General features: G+C 35.6%; 1 protein-coding gene and 1 non-coding gene across 9 annotated transcripts in view; both read left to right on the plus strand.

Moving 5' to 3' along the window:
- Nucleotides 1-16,812, plus strand: part of Cnot1 (CCR4-NOT transcription complex subunit 1) — an 87,901-nt gene that overhangs the window by 54,025 nt on the left and 17,064 nt on the right. For all 8 annotated transcript variants that reach the window (XM_047529904.1, XM_047529910.1, XM_047529907.1 and 5 more), the window contains 13 exons: nucleotides 1,587-1,665; nucleotides 3,320-3,550; nucleotides 3,849-3,989; nucleotides 5,230-5,409; nucleotides 7,400-7,516; nucleotides 7,877-7,987; nucleotides 10,570-10,647; nucleotides 10,820-10,997; nucleotides 11,775-11,905; nucleotides 13,434-13,730; nucleotides 14,291-14,431; nucleotides 14,526-14,630; nucleotides 15,254-15,373. In XM_047529904.1, the coding sequence (XP_047385860.1) occupies nucleotides 1,587-1,665; nucleotides 3,320-3,550; nucleotides 3,849-3,989; nucleotides 5,230-5,409; nucleotides 7,400-7,516; nucleotides 7,877-7,987; nucleotides 10,570-10,647; nucleotides 10,820-10,997; nucleotides 11,775-11,905; nucleotides 13,434-13,730; nucleotides 14,291-14,431; nucleotides 14,526-14,630; nucleotides 15,254-15,373 (1,909 nt within the window). The remainder of the gene's footprint in view (nucleotides 1-1,586; nucleotides 1,666-3,319; nucleotides 3,551-3,848; nucleotides 3,990-5,229; nucleotides 5,410-7,399; nucleotides 7,517-7,876; nucleotides 7,988-10,569; nucleotides 10,648-10,819; nucleotides 10,998-11,774; nucleotides 11,906-13,433; nucleotides 13,731-14,290; nucleotides 14,432-14,525; nucleotides 14,631-15,253; nucleotides 15,374-16,812) is intronic.
- Nucleotides 5,998-6,130, plus strand: LOC124967696 (small nucleolar RNA SNORA46). Its single transcript, XR_007105612.1, has one exon. It is a non-coding gene; the product is annotated as a small nucleolar RNA SNORA46 (small nucleolar RNA).

Below are 16,812 nucleotides of genomic sequence, written 5' to 3' on the forward strand. Positions count from 1 at the left end.
AGATAGCAATTAAAGTTCCCACTTACTACTTGAGCATTGAGTGAAGTCCCACAGCATTTTCTGTTGTTCCAGAGGGAAAGATGAGGATAAGAAGAAAAGAGGTCTCTCTACCCTAATGGGTGTTAGAGCTCAAAATCTTGTGACTGCTGGCCTTCAGTTTCTACAGGGGTATTGTCCTTGACAAGATTTCTTGAAATGACAGTTGGCAAGTTTTGTCTTTCACAAGGTCTGAGGGGAAAAGCTTCAATTTTTACCCTTAAGGGCTACATCATCTGAGTTCTGGTCAAGATCTTTTGGTTCTTTCTGAAGTGTGCTGTACCCAAAGAACCATGAATTAGCTCAAGATTTTACCTCTAGTAAATGAGAATCTGAAGTAGAGGAAAGAGATTTAGAAAAGGCAAAACAAAAAGTAACAAGAAAAGAATTGGGAATTTATGGTAATGAAGTAATGAAAACCAGATGTTATAGGGCAGAGGTCTTCTGCAAAGCAGAGGCAATCAGAGGGCCTCTTTTCAATATCTGATTCATGCAAGAAAGATTTCAGACATGTCATTCAGAGTAACAGGCATGAGTTTATTGAAAGGGAACACTCTAAAGGGAGAGAGTGGGTCCTTTCAGAGAGGAGGCAGACCCTGACATAAATACTGAAATATTCCATCACCCCTCTTGTTCTCTGGTTTCCCTGTGTAGTCAGTCTTCTTACCTCACTTCCAGTCCGTAGAATGAGCACTGATCTAATTTTGTCTCAGGGTTTTCCAGAGTGTCATTTAAATATCATCACAAATATGTAGCTTTTGAGTCTGATTTTGAGATTCATCCATGTTTACTACTTTTTTTTTTTTTTTTTTTTTTGTGCCAGGGCTTGAACCCAGGTGCATTTAACCTCTGAGCCACATTCTCAGCACTAATTTTTATTTTATTTCCAGACAGGGTCTCACTAAGTTGCTGAGGCTGGCTTTGAACTTAAGATCCTCCTCCCTCATCCTTCTGAGTGGTAGGGATTACAGGCATGTCAGCGACACCCAGCCATGTTATTACATGTTTTAATATATTTTTTGTTCACTTTCACTCCTGAGTAGTTGTTATATTGTTTGGATTGACTACAAATTGTTTTTCCATTCTCCTTTTCCAGATAGCAGTTTCAGTGGCTTTTTTTCAATGTAGTCCCTCCTTGCCTTTCAAAACCCAGCCCCTCATTTTAATCTAAATTTAAGGAAAATATGACTTTTAAGAAACAAAGGTAACAGCTTAATTTCTCTGTAAGAAGAATGAGGCTGGGGCTGGGGTTTTAACTCAGTGGTAGAGCACTTACCACATGTGTGAGGCACTGGGTTCAATTCTCAGCACTACATATAAGTAAATGAATAAAATAAAGGTCTATCAACATCTTAAAAAAATACTTTAAAAAAAAAATGAGGCTCATGAGTATCCCCTATCCTCCTCCCCCACTTTATATTCTTCCCTTTGTCATTCTCTTCAGGTCAGGTATTTGTAGGTAAAACAGGGAAAATGGCTTAGACTGATGTATGGAAGAAAGAATTTTCTGTTCTTAATGATGAGTAAGTAAATGAATTTTTTGTTTGCAGGTTGAAGGACTATCCCCAGTATTGTCAGCACTTGGCTTCTATCAGTCACTTTATGCAGTTTCCACATCATTTACAAGAGGTAAGGACCCCTAACATCTTAATATAACCTGTAATAGTAGTTGGAGGGTGCATCTATTTTGATATGTTTTGGGATTTTTAGGCATTGGCATTAAGATTCCTTAATGATTGACACGATCTGGTACACATATTTCTTTTTGCTCTTTTTGCGTCTTAACCTGTTTTGTTATATCATCCCAGATGTGGAGCACTTATAAAAAGGTTGAATATAGTATATAATGTATAATATAAGATAATATAACTATTATAATATTAGTTGACATAAGCATGTATTTAAGCTCTAGGTTGTGATTTCCCAACTCTTTATGCACCCATGTCAATTTTATTGAACACAGAATTGAAAACTTTGGACTGAATGGGTTAATAATGGAATATGAAATTTCATTCTTGGATTCATTTTTCTGGGTAATGTTTTTGCTGATTTGACTGAAGATTTTTCTAGCTCTTTGGCCTCATGAGGTTGGTTACCTAGTAATTCTTTGTGTTAGTATTTATGGAAACCTGCCTGATTCTAAAAAGGACTTAGAGTGTGATTCTTGGGTATAAATTAGTAAAATTTTCCTCTGCTTTAAATGTTAGTGTTACATATAAAACTTAGATGAATATTTCTTAAAAATACTCTTTTAACCACTTGCATAAACTGTTGAAATGCTTATTAAATAAGAGGCAGTTCGTGGGACACTGGAGAATAGTACATTTTTAATCTGTTTTGTATGTTCTTGATACTCAAGAACCATTATTTTAGTGGTTGATTTGGAATTTATAAACATCATTCAAACCTTTATCTTGTATTATTCAGTCAGCTTATAGGACAAGAAAGTTGATGAGTCTTTTTGACATTATATTGTCAGTTTTTTAATTTATAAAACAGCTAATTTATAAGGTTTTAAAAGGAAAAAGATTTTAATTTTTTTTGTTTACTGTGGTGCTGGGGATTGAATCTAGGCCTACTGAGCCTACATCCCTATCTCTGCAGAGTTGGTTGATAAGGACTGTTGAAGTACTTCGGGAGCCCTCTTAGTTTGTGTTGGGGAGGAGGGAGGGAGATTTAATGATCTGTGAAATGAAAAGGGGAAAAACAACAGCAACAACCCTATAATATCCATTACTTGTTGCTTACCATTTAGTTGGATTGGCAGTATATAATATTTTTTTATTTTGTAGTAACAGCTTTACTGAAACAACTCCACAGCAGTGTTTTAGATACAGTTTTCTCATCAGTGTCTAATAAAGGAGACTTTTCTCTGCCTTTGGTTTGTGCCAGGGCTAAAACCCATGGTTCTGTGTTTGCTAGGCAAGCACTCTACCACTGAGCCCAGTGTCCAATTAAAAAAAGAGATGAGTTTACTATACAAATTTTGAAGAATTTTAAAGTTTATTAAGGGATTAAAGATTTATATGCAGATATTTTATGCTGCTGTTTTAGTTGTTAGAGTAATTTTTAATAAATACTTTGATCATACTAACATTTTATCTTTGAAGGAGTCTGTGGTATCTACTTACATTTAAGTGCTAGGATGGGGCAAGGATTAAGAGAGATGTACTCTGAAAAGACTTTTTACCTTCCCACATTATTAGGGGCATATATAATTCAAAAATTTTAATTTCTGTTAAGAACTCTTTTAATGTATTTTTTTTCTCCCTTACCCTTGTAGTATATTGAATATGGACAGCAGTCTAGAGACCCTCCTGTGAAAATGCAGGGCTCCATCACAACCCCTGGAAGTATCGCTTTGGCCCAGGCTCAGGCCCAGGCTCAGGTTCCAGCGAAAGCTCCTCTTGCTGGTCAGGTTAACACTATGGTAACCACCTCAACAACTACCACTGTTGCTAAAACGGTTACAGTCACCAGGCCAACTGGAGTCAGTTTTAAGAAAGATGTACCAGTAAGTAGGTCTTTTTTTTTTTTCCTCCAGGATTTTTTTAATGTACCCCATAGTGAGAATTTATTTTGATTTTATTATAATACACGATTATTATATAAAGGTATAAAGAGCTCTTATATCTTCCCTCCCTCTATTTTTCAGAGCTAGGCACTATTAAAATAGGTCTATGTATTCTTGCCCCACTTCAAATGTAGTCATATAAATTTGATATAAATGAAATCTCTATACAATCTTTTCTGGGATATTTCCAAGGAAGCATTTCAACTTATTTACTTTATGTACTTTACTATTTCTTTAGCCTTCTATCAATACTACAAATATAGATACATTGCTTGTGGCCACAGACCAAACCGAGAGAATTGTGGAGCCCCCAGAAAATATCCAAGAGAAAATTGCTTTTATCTTCAATAATCTCTCACAGTCAAATATGACACAGAAGGTGAGCATGATGTCATTTATAAATGCCTTCTTTTTTTCTTCTGAGTTGAGGGATTTAGTTTTAACCTTTTTTTTTCTTTTCCTCTTTCTTTCTTTTTGGTGGCATTACTGAGGATTGACCCCAGGGTGCTTGCTCTACCATTCTGCCACTGATGTACATCCCCAGCCCTTTTTATTTTTCATTTTGAGTCAGGGCTTGCTAAATTGCTGAGGATGGCCTCAGACTTGCTATCCTGATTTCATGTTCCTAAGTGATTTTGAGTGTGTATGTCATCTTGCCTGACTTTTGACCCTAAATTTTAACACTTTTAAAGATAAAGGTAACAGAGTCAAAGTGAAGGGAATGTGGATCTCCAACTGGTGTTTGTAATTTTTGTAGATACCATATAGTGCCAGTTTAAAATGTTCTGTTTTGCCCTGCATTGTAGACTTTTTTCAAGTAAACATTGTTTTTATGCTAATAGCTTTCATGTGTACCTCTGGTCATAATTCAGCTCCTCCCAAAGACATTTGATGTATTAGATTCCTTCGAACTGAGGTAGATCTTGTGAAAAGCATAAAGAACCACGCTCGCCTCATAAGATTATATGTCAGTACTTGTAAATGATAGTATTAGCTTTTCACATTAGCTTAGAAAACTATGTTTTAATATATATATATATATATGTACCTACCATTTTAAAATCCCAGAATAATTGATTGGGGGGAAATTTGAGGCATTTAGCATCTGTTTTTGAAGAAAAGCTTCAAACTTTTAGATGATTCCTGGATATAGAGATATAGGAAAACACACTTCTGTTGTTATATCTGTTAATGTCAGATTATAGATTAGTATATTAAGATCAGGTTAGTAATTAAATTTGGGGCATGGTAGGTGGCAGCAGGAACTACAAGTTTTATAATTTTATTTATTTTTGCAGTACCGTGTGTCAAACCCAGGTACTCACTCATGTCAGACAAGTGCTCTACCACTGAGCCACATTCCCAGTCCTGTTTTATAGTTTTAATGCTGAAGGTAATTGTAGATGTTGCCGTCTTAATCATCTGCAGTTTCAGAAGTGGTTGACTATACTACCATAGAATCGAATAGACTCTACTGCAGTTCTCTGTCATGGGGAAAGATGGTGGTTGCTGTAGTGTCTTGTTAAATTTTCAGAGCCCATATAGTGTGATTCACAGAAATCTGACCTTATTTTATCACAGTGTAATTCTGAGCTTCCTATGTCCTATTGACTGACCAGGTTGAAGAATTAAAAGAAACTGTGAAGGAAGAATTTATGCCCTGGGTTTCACAGTATCTAGTTATGAAGAGAGTCAGTATTGAACCAAACTTCCACAGCCTTTATTCAAACTTCCTTGATACATTGAAGAATCCTGAATTTAACAAGATGGTTCTGAATGAGACCTACAGAAACATCAAAGTAAGAGTTGGCTCTTGTATTCCATTCATTTATGCAATGAAGTATAAGTAGAATTTGAGCAGTGTTTTGCTGCTTTTCCTATATGTTATCTTTATTAGGTATCTGTAGACATTGTTTCAAATATGGAAATAAATATCACAAAAGAATTTTAGTCTTATGGGTGATACCAGGTGTGCTGTGTATCTTTGAATGTAACCTCTGTTCTGCATTTATTTTCATCATCTCATGCATGAATTTTAGAACTTCACCATCTATTATAATAATGGTATAGTGTTGCCTAAAATATGGTATATGGCATCACCATCTTTTTGTAACTTGAATCCCGGCCCCCACCCCTGCCCTTGCCCCTGGATTTTATTTATATGCTTAGTGCAAGGACCCCTCCTATTCTTCCTTTAAATAAAAACCATTGTATGAATACATATTGCTAGTGGATGTTGAGAATATTATTCATTATAACTGAAACAAACAGTAATGTGTTTTAATTGGTAACCTATTCCTCAGGAGGGAAAAGTTTTCATGAAAACACTAACCATCTTACAACTGTGATCATTCTTTGTTGAATAAGTTGGCATTTGCTTAGTATCCAGCACTATATTTAAACCTGTGGATGGGAATTTCCCCATTCTTGGTTACGCTGTAGTGCGAAAGAATTCCTGACTCTTCCGTTGCACAGCACTTGTGTAATTCTGCTGTTGCTTTATGGAGTTAAGGAACATGACAGTATTCACCTTTTATTATCTGATAGTGTGGTTAATTGGGTTACATGAAAGTTCCCCCATATTTTGAGGCAAAATTTAAGATCTTGATTTTTAAACAAAAATTTAAATATAGACTAATTTAGTCATATGTAGTAGATGCTTGTGTATGTGTGTGTGTGCGTATACACAAAACATACTCTGTGATGATTTGGTCTCCTTAGAAAAACTAGCAATGGAGAATAGGTTAAATGAATTTTCTAGTTATTGGAAAGAAGCAAATAAGGAATTTTACACTGTATTTCATGGAGTTATTTTAGTTGACTCCAGAGATACATAATGACCTGGATATGCAGAAGATTATAATAGATAGCTATTTTGGTTATATTCCTCCATGTGTCTGCTGCCTTAAAAAAAGGACTTGCACGCAACAAAACTATAATTTTTAATTTAAATCTTCATTTATATTGAATTCAGGTCTTCAAAATAGATTTATTTTGTTGAGTCTACTTTAAACGTAGCTAAGATTTTCAATTACTTTTCTGTGGGACGATACCCGACACTTTAAACCTCCTGTTCCGTTTGAAAATTGTACAAGTATATTTGAATATATTTGTTTTATAGGTTGAGTATTCTCCCTGAAACATGGTACCAGGTTTTTATTTCAGTTTTTCCCCCAGATTTTTCCAGTATTTGCACATACATAATGAAATATCTTGGGGTTCAAAACCCACATATTAACACCAAATTTGTTTCATGTACACATTATACATAAATTATACATATAGCCATATAGAATTATTATACATATAGCTAGAAGATAATTTTTATCTTTTTATAATGCCTGTTTTTTCATTGCAACTCATCATATGAGGTCACGTGAAGATTTCCATTTTTGGCCACATGTCAGCTCCCAAAAAGTTTCAGATTTGGGCCATTTTGGAGTTTAGGTTTTCAGATTAGGACTTGCTCAGTTTGTACCTATTTTTTAAAAAAATAAAAGAACTTTTGTTCTTGTTTTGCATTGCTAGTGATTACACCTAGTACCTTCATATGCTAGGCAAGAGATCTACTACTGAGCTGTACTGCCAACCCCTAAAGAGATCTTTTACATCACTGCTAATGAATACAGCAAAATATTGTTAATAAAATGTATGGAGTAGATTTACTTTGAGGTATGTGTTAAGAATTGATGGCTTATTTTTAGAATAGGATAATAGAATTCTCATATTTAGTTAGAATTTTATTTCATAAATTCTTCTCATTTCTTTCTTAATCCTATACAATTTCAGGTGCTCCTGACCTCTGATAAAGCTGCAGCCAATTTCTCAGATCGTTCTTTGCTGAAGAACTTGGGACATTGGCTGGGAATGATCACATTAGCTAAAAATAAACCCATCTTACATACTGTGAGTTTCAGCTAATGGTTCTTGTAAAGTTTGGTGATGTTTGGGCAGTATGCTTTGTCTGAAGGTCTTTGTCTGAAGATCTTGACTTATTGGGGTTGTTTTAGTGATTCCAGAGTTTTTGTAAGATTTTGGCCCATGTTTTGGATTCCTCGTTCTGTGTCCATGGGTCCTACATCTTTTTGGATAAAGAAAAGTCAGCATGGAGTGGCTGTCACTTCTTTTTCTAATATAAAGCTCAAATCTTATGTTGATTGCTATTTTGGGTCTGAACTTAGATATGTTTCTTTTGGTACTTCTTTTAGGACTTTTGTAGTACATTTCCAGCTTTTGAAGATTTTTTTGGTTTGTTTTAAATTCTAGGACTTGGATGTGAAATCTTTGCTGCTAGAGGCTTATGTTAAAGGACAACAGGAGTTGCTCTATGTAGTACCCTTTGTTGCTAAAGTTCTAGAGTCCAGCATTCGTAGTGTGGTGAGTAGATTTTAATATTTTATTCATGACTAATTTGTAAGAGTTGGATTGTTTCAGCACAAAGTCCAAGAGATTGTAGTTTTAGTTCTTATGAACATAAAACTAGTTCGGTTAGTTTTCCTTAGTGGGTGTTAGCCAATTTGAGAAGGTGAAATTAAAATACTGACTCAGGATATGATTTTAGGTTTTGGTGTTTAAAATATGCTATTGGTAGGTGGTTTTGTTTAGATCACATTTGTTAAAAGTATTTGTGTTTTAAATATTCCAAATTTAAAGTTGGTTTTGGAGCCAATATAACATAGCTTTTCTTTTTATTTTTTTATTTTTTAATGCCTTTATTCTTTGTCATGTCTTAACAATGAGTATATATTACTTTTTTTAAAATTTATTTTTATTGTAAACAAATGGTGTACATGTTGTTTCTGTTTGTATATGGAGTAACAGCATACCATTTGCATAATCATACATTTACATAGGGTAATGATGTTTGATTCATTCTGTTATTTTTTCCTCCCCCCCCACCCCTCTTTTCCCTCTATACAGTCCCTCCTTCCTCCATTCTTGCCCCCCTCCCACCCCCCATTATGTGTCATCATCCACTTATCAGTGAGATCATTCATCCTTTGGGTTTTTTGAGATTGGCTTATCTCACTTAGCATGATATTCTCCAATTTCATCCAATTGCCTGCAAATGCCATAATTTTATTATTCTTTATAGCTCAGTAATATTCCATTGTGTGTGTGTGTATGCATATATATATATATATATATATATATATATATATATATATATTCACAGTTTCTTTATCCATTCATGAATTGAAGGACATCTAAGTTGGTTCCACAGTCTAGCTATTGTGAATTGAGCAGCTATGAACATTGATGTGGCTATATCTCTGTAGTATGCTGATTTTAAGTCCTTTGGGTATAGGCCGAGGAGTGAGATAGCTGGGTCAAATGGTGGGTCCATTCCAAGTTTACTAAGGAATCTCCACACTGCTTTCCAGAGTGACTGCACTAATTTGCATCCCCACCAGCAATGTAGGAGTGTACCTTTTTCCTCCATCCTCGCCAACACCTACTGTTGCTTATATTCTTGATAATCGCCATTCTAATTAGAGTGAGATGGAATCCTAGTGTAGTTTTGATTTGATTTTCTCTTATTACTAAAGATGGTGAACATTTTTTCATATATTTGTTGATTGCTTGTAGATCTTCTGTGAAGCATCTGTTCATATCCTTAGCCCATTTGTTGATTGGGTATTTTGTATTCTTGGTGTAGAGTTTTTTAAGTTCTTTATATATTCTGGAAATTAGTGCTCTATCTGAAGTATGAGTGGCAAAGATATTCTCCCACTCTGTAGGCTCTTTCTTCTCATTGCTGATAGTTTCCTTTGCTGAGAGAAAGCTCTTCAGTTTGAATCTATCCCAGTTGTTGATTCTTGCTTTTATTTCTTGTGCTATGGGAGTCCTGTTAAGGAAGTCTGATCCTAAGCCAACAAGGTGAAGATTTGGACCTACTTTTTCTTCTGTAAGATGCAGGGTCTCTGGTCTGATTTCAAGGTCTTTGATCCATTGTGAGTTGATTTTTGTGCAGGGTGAGAGATAGGGGTTTAGTTTCATTCTGTTGCATATGGACTTCCAGTTTTCTCAGCACCATTTGTTAAAGAGGCTATCTTTTCTCCATTGCATACTTTTGGCACCTTTGTCTAGTATGAGAAAATTGTATTTATTTGGGTTTGTGTCCATGTCCTCTACTCTGTACCATTGATCTACCTGTCTATTATCATGCTGTTTTGTTACTATTGCTTTGTAGTATAGTTGAAGTTCTGGTATTGCAATACCCCCTGCTTCATTCTTCCTGCTAAGGATTGTTTTAGCTATTCTGGGTTTCTTATTCTTCCAGATGAATTTCATGATTGCTTGCTCTATTTCTGTGAGGTACATCATTGGGATTTTTATTGGAATTGCATTGAATCTGTATAGCACTTTTGGTAGTATGGCCATTTTGACAATATTAATTCTTCCTATCCAAGAACATGGGAGATCTTTCCATCTTCTAAGGTCTTCCTCGATTTTTTTCTTCAGTGTTTTGTAGTTTTCATTGTAGAGATCTTTTACCTCTTTGGTTAGATTGATGCCCAAGTATTTTATTTTTTTGAGGCTCTTGCGTATGGAGTTGTTTTCCTCATTTCCCTTTCAGCTGTTTCGTCGCTTGTGTATAAAAATGCTTTAGATTTATGTGTGTTGATTTTATAGCATGCTATTTTGCTGAATTCATTGATGAGGTCTAGAAGTTTTCTGGCGGAGTTTTTTGTATTCTCTAAATATAGAATCATGTCATCAGCAAATAGTGACAGCTTAAGTTCCTCTTTTCCTATTCGTATCCCTTTAATTTCTTTGGTCTGCCTAATTGCTCTGGCTAGAGTTTCGAGGACAATGTTGAATAGAAGTGGTGAAAGAGGACATCCCATTTTTAAAGGGAATGGTTTCAGTTTTTCTCTATTAAGAATGATGTTGGCCATGGGCTTAGCATAAATAGCCTTTACAATGTTCAGGTATATAACATAGCTTTTCATTAGGTTTTTAGGCCACCAAACCCCTGGACAATGGCTATTATGAATGTATTAGCTGAGCTACATCAGGAACATGACTTGAAGGTAAATTTGTTTCTTTATCCTTTGCAACATTCCCTGCCTTTATATTATTAAAATTTACTGTAAAGACTTGTGGGGAGGAAGCACTATCAACGATTGGGTTGAACGTGAAGTGTATTATGAATAAACCTAAATTTTCTTTTCAAAATTCAAATCAAATATTGGGATTGTGCAGTTAAACTTGAAGTTTGAGATTGAGGTGCTCTGCAAGAACCTTGCATTAGACATCAATGAACTAAAACCTGGAAGCCTCCTAAAGGACAAAGATCGCCTAAAGAACTTAGATGAACAGCTCTCTGCTCCAAAGAAAGATGTCAAACAACCAGAAGAACTCCCTCCCATTACAACCACAAGTAAGTTTGGCAGCCTAATCTTCTATTAATCAGAATGCTCTTGGTATATCTCCATAGATAGAGCAAACTATAATCATTCCACGTAGTGTGCTGCTGACATTTTGTATACTTACTTTTTGGTTCTCCCTAAGCTATGAAGTAAAAGTAATGTCTAGGCACAGTCTTAATTTGTTAGGTTCCATTCTAGCACTCCATTAGATAGTCTTAACTGAATGTGATTTAATCAGTTGTTTCTTCTATCCCAATCAGGCCAGGTTATCTCTTACATAGTTTGAAGTATTAAAAATAATTGTATGGCCTGGGTAATTATTCAAAGCAACCACGTCAACTTACCAGGGGGACAGATTATTTTACCTGCATAAATAGGATTGGGGGTATTTGGGATGTAGGGACTGTTGAACAGTTGTGAGGTATGGTTAGAATAAACCAGCTTTTTTCCCCCTCTCTTAGGTGCTAAGAATCTCCTAGTAAACCTGGAATAGGCTAGGTTGATAGAAATACTTATCATATAGACTAAGCCAACAAGGAGGGCTTAGGCCCGATAATTGATTTCTGTGCTTTAAGGCCCTGCCATAGGCACTTCTAAGCGTTTTGGTCTCATCTTTTATAATAGCACTTTGTTTTCATAATGGGAAAAGTATGACTTACCACCACCACTACCCCCCTGTCAAGAGAGTAACTCAGTTAATTTAGATAATTGCCATTTAATACTCACTTAATTTTATTATAAAACCAGATGTGACCTTTTTATCTCTTATTTTGTCACTTTACATTTAGCCACTTCTACAACACCTGCTACCAGCACTACCTGTACAGCCACAGTTCCACCACAGCCGCAGTACAGCTACCACGACATCAATGTCTATTCCCTCGCAGGCCTGGCACCACACATTACTCTTAACCCTACAGTAAGTACACACCGCTCCATTTCCCCAACTCCTAGTTTGCAACAGTGTTAGATCACCTTCCTTTCCTCTTTCCTCTTCCCTCCGAATTACTATATTGTAGGGTTTTGTCAGAAAGAGTAAGGATCTGGTAGTGCTATGTAGTACAGTTGAGATTTTTTTTCTCTCTCTCTTAAAAAAATAGTCTGAATGATAACATTATATTCATATTGTTCTGTCTTATCCCAAGCCATGATGATTAAATTAATCCAGCAGTAAAATTGTCTTGGATATTTCTTAGGTCCAAAGACTTTTTTTTTTTGGGTGCTGGGGATTGAACCCAGGGCCTTGTGCTTACAAGGCAAGCACTCTACTGACTGAACTATCTCCCCAGCCCCAGGTCCAAAAGACTTTTAATGAATACCATGGTTTTTTGCTCTCACTTTCATTATTTTGTCACTTTAGCTTTATATGAAGCCATTTCTTTTTTTCAGATAACAGAAACTGAGCTGACCTTTTTATATTTATATATATTTATATATATATTTTACATATATATTTATATGTATATATTTCCAGGATAATCTCTTGAAATGGGACTTAGTAATTTCAGCAGAGTTGTTTTGGCTGGTTGCAGGACCCTGCCTGATCTAAAGTCAGATGAGATACCCTCCCATCAATCCTTTTCCTATGCTTAAAGCTCTATACTTAGGCTGGTAATTTATTGCTTGTTTTCCTCAGTCTTGTGTTTTATTTGATTCTTACTAACTGTTTTGTTCATTGTACTTGCCTTTTCAGAAACTGAAAATGTTTACAAATACAGAAGTAACATTAATACATTGAACTTTTGTATTAAATAAAAGGACTTTGAAAGGACTTTAAAGAGATCATATTAACCTTTTCTCCTTTCCCCCTCCTCCTGTAGACATGACAAGTTGGATATAGAGTGGGTGATAAAAATTAATTCCTCTTTGGAGTATGCCTAGTAATTTGGATGTTACATATTCATTATGAGTCAACTTTTCAATAAGTTAAAGGGACCCAAGTGAGTAGTAGGGCATTGTTTATGCTGGAAACAAAAGATCAGAAAGTCTTAAATGAAACAAGAGACCTCAACAATCACTATAAAAATGCATGCTATTCTGAAGAATTATTTGTAACAATAATAGTTTTTGTAGGAAGCCCTTTCTCTGAAAATTAAGTTTTCTAAAGTTAATAGAGAAGTGTCTTTTCAAAAAAAAAAAAACCTTAGATGCTATTTTGGCTTAGCAAGTAATGTGTCCATAAATAGGTAATGCATCTTGTGAAGAACAGACATATTAAACTAGAATTTTAAAGGTTGACATACCTTTAATCATGGATCACAAGGTATACTGAAGACTTAACCCGCTGTAACCCAGTTTCTGTTTCCTGCAGTTTTCATTAGTTACTTTTAAGTAAAAGTCTAGTTTCTGTTATTCTTGAAGTAATTCCATAATGTGGGTGTAATTGCATATAGTTTGCTGTCTTATTTAGACAAGCCGTTGAATTAATTTGTTTACCCCTCCCTCAGATTCCATTATTTCAGGCTCATCCACAGTTGAAGCAGTGTGTGCGTCAAGCAATTGAACGGGCTGTCCAGGAACTGGTCCATCCAGTGGTAGATCGATCAATTAAGATTGCCATGACTACTTGTGAGCAAATAGTCAGGAAGGATTTTGCCCTGGATTCTGAGGAATCTCGAATGCGAATAGCAGCTCATCACATGATGCGTAATTTGACAGCTGGAATGGCTATGATTACTTGCAGGGAGCCCTTGCTGATGAGTATATCTACAAACCTAAAAAACAGTTTTGCCTCAGCCCTTCGTGTAAGTTGGTTACTTACTTAGTGTAACACAAAATTTATTACTGCTTATTTGCCAGAGTTTTCTGTTGCCTATGGTGGTGGATGTTGACACTTGGTCTTAAAAATCACCATGTTTATTTGCTGTCTTTCTATATGTTTCATTTTAAGTTTTATAAGGTGAAGCCTTACACATGTTTTTTTGCTTATTGTTTTATCCTCATTGGTATTTGGCAGACAGTAAATAACCAAATATTTGTAAGTTTAAAGAAATGAAGGAGGTTTTTTTTGTTTTGTTTTGTTTTGTTTTTTAAATGGAATAAGCTAATCATCTCTCTTCTGAGTTTCAGATCTCATGGTTAACAATTCCTTTGTTCACTGCTTTATTGTTTGTACTGCATTCATAAGAAACTGAAAATGTGTAGGATATTTTCATCTTAACAGATGAGGGAGCTAATTTAAAGCCATATCAAGGTCATAACTGATTCATAAGTAGAGGCAAAACTTAAAATGAATTTGTTGAATGCTTTGCATTTACTGTTGACTACAAGAACTTTAAAATTTTTTCCTTTATATTTCTAATAGACTGCATCCCCACAACAAAGAGAAATGATGGATCAGGCAGCTGCTCAGTTAGCTCAGGACAATTGTGAATTAGCTTGCTGTTTTATTCAGAAGACTGCAGTTGAAAAAGCAGGCCCTGAGATGGACAAGAGATTAGCAACTGTAAGTGTTTAGCTTTTGCCTTTTAAGTTGTTTTTATTTTAAATTTAAGAAAATGCCTCATAACAAGAACCTCAGTGACTTTTTTTGTTTGTAGGAATTTGAATTGAGAAAACATGCTAGGCAAGAAGGTCGCAGATACTGTGATCCTGTGGTATTAACCTATCAAGCTGAGCGGATGCCAGAGCAAATCAGGCTGAAAGTGAGAACTGGGGGTCTTTCTCTCCCTGCTTCATCTATATTTTCTTTATTTTTGTTGTCTGAACTCCTCAGACTAGGGACTAGGATAGGGTAGCAAGGCTTAATGTTGTTTCTGAGAAAGCATCTCACCCCAGTATCATTTCCCTTTAAAGCTGTCTGTGGAACAGGTATGGAAATAGTTTAGATTCTACCACCCTCCAAAGTTGTTGAAGTGCTACTGTAAAGAGTACATGTGCCTGTTAACTTTTATTTCTCAACTTGGGCTACTCTGGTTACATTTTCTGGTATTTAATTTTTTTCTAATAGTTGTTTATTGGTCCCATCAAAATGGTAAGGAATCTGATAATATTTGCTGACTCCAAGGAAGAATTATTTTTCAGTGGAGGCATTTTCCAGTGGAAAACTTAATGAATGTATGAGTAAGAGTAACTAACAGGAAAAGGGAAAAAAAAAGCCTCTTCTGAGCTGTGTGTTCACGGGCATGCATGCTCAATTATACTGTTATATGTTGTAATGACTTTCCAGAACCCCTGTGCTTAACTCTCATGTAGGCTTTCCACTTTTAAGAAAAGCTTCCTTTTATTGTACAGTGACTCATGTTAAAATAGGTGTTCTTCTTTCCAGGTTGGTGGTGTGGACCCAAAGCAGTTGGCTGTTTATGAAGAGTTTGCACGCAATGTGCCAGGCTTCTTGCCTACAAATGACCTCAGTCAGCCCACAGGATTTTTAGCTCAGCCTATGAAGGTAAATACTTCCTTGGAGTAACTTGAGTGTTTTGTACTGTAATTTTGAATTGTATTTGCTAGTAAATATGTCACTTTCTTCTTTGGCGCTTAAGTTATAGGTATTTGTATCGGATCAGTATGACCAATAGAGTTTTTGTTAAATCTGTGAGATTGATTTAACTTTAATGGGTACCTTAATTAGAGGAATTTGTATTGTAAATTCATGACTTATGTAGATTTGGAGGGGTTGGAATTTTCTAAAATTTTGTAAGTTACTTAAAAAAAAACAGGCAAAAATACGTGTAAAACATTTTCCACTTTAAGCACTTGAGGATATGTTACTGGCCTAAGGACTTATCACTTCTGAATCCTTTGGTTTATGTATGTGTATGTATGTGTTTGAGACGGAGTCTCACTGTGTTGCCCAGGCTTGCCTTAAGTCTCAGCTTCCCCCCAAGTAACTAGGTGCATGCCACTGTCCCTAGCTGGTTTTATGATTTTTACAAAAACGATCTCCTTTGTGATCAATGTATAATCATTTAAATCAGAAAACTAACACAAATACTTTACACCCATCTAATTCTTAGACCTTCACTAAGTTGTCCCAATAATGTGTAGTTAAAAGATCTTCTTTTAGAATCACATGATTCATTTTAAATATTTCCCCTAATTTCCTCCTGTTTCTTGACCTTGACACCTTTGAAGAGCATAAACCAGTAATTTTCTAAAATGACCTAATTTGGTTTTGTCCACTGTGTTCTCATGGCTAGATTTAAATTTAGGTAATACTTTTCTTTTGGGAGTTACAAGGGATTGAACCGGGGTGCCTAACCACTGAGCAACATCCCTAGCCCTTTTTGTATTTATTTTGAGACAGGATCTTGCTAAGTTACTTATGGTCTTACTAAGTTGCTGAGACAGGCTTTGAGCTTGCTATCCTCTTGCCTCAGCCTCCCAAGTTGCTGGGACTATTAGGTGTGTGCCACTGTATGTGGTTCTGAGGATCCAACTTGCTGCCTTACTTGTGCAAGGCAAATGCTCTGCCACTGAATTACATCTTCATCCATAGGCAACATTTTGGTAGGAATATCACAGAAGTGATGAAATGCTTTTATTCTTGTCTTATCATACTTTGACAGTCTGAATACTATGTTTTTTATCCTGTAGAGGACTTAAAAGATGCCACAAGTGTTGCTGCCCTTTTTCTTGTTACCGGTGATACTCTCTGATATCTTCATTGTGTTGGTGTCTGGCAGGCTTCTCTGTCTTTTAACACCTCTGCCCTGTGCCTGTCTTGCACCACTTCACTTAATAGTATTTTAGACTGAATATCTGAGGAAGTGGGGGATGGAAGAGGCCCTTTATGTTTTAAGAGAGTAAATATGCTAACAGAACTCTGTTAGGTACCTGTGCCAATGAAACACCTTAAATTTTTTTGCTCATTTCCTTCTCTAAAAT

This window comes from Sciurus carolinensis, chromosome 16 (genome assembly GCF_902686445.1).
Source record: "Sciurus carolinensis chromosome 16, mSciCar1.2, whole genome shotgun sequence".
Classification (NCBI taxonomy): Eukaryota; Metazoa; Chordata; class Mammalia; order Rodentia; family Sciuridae; genus Sciurus; species Sciurus carolinensis.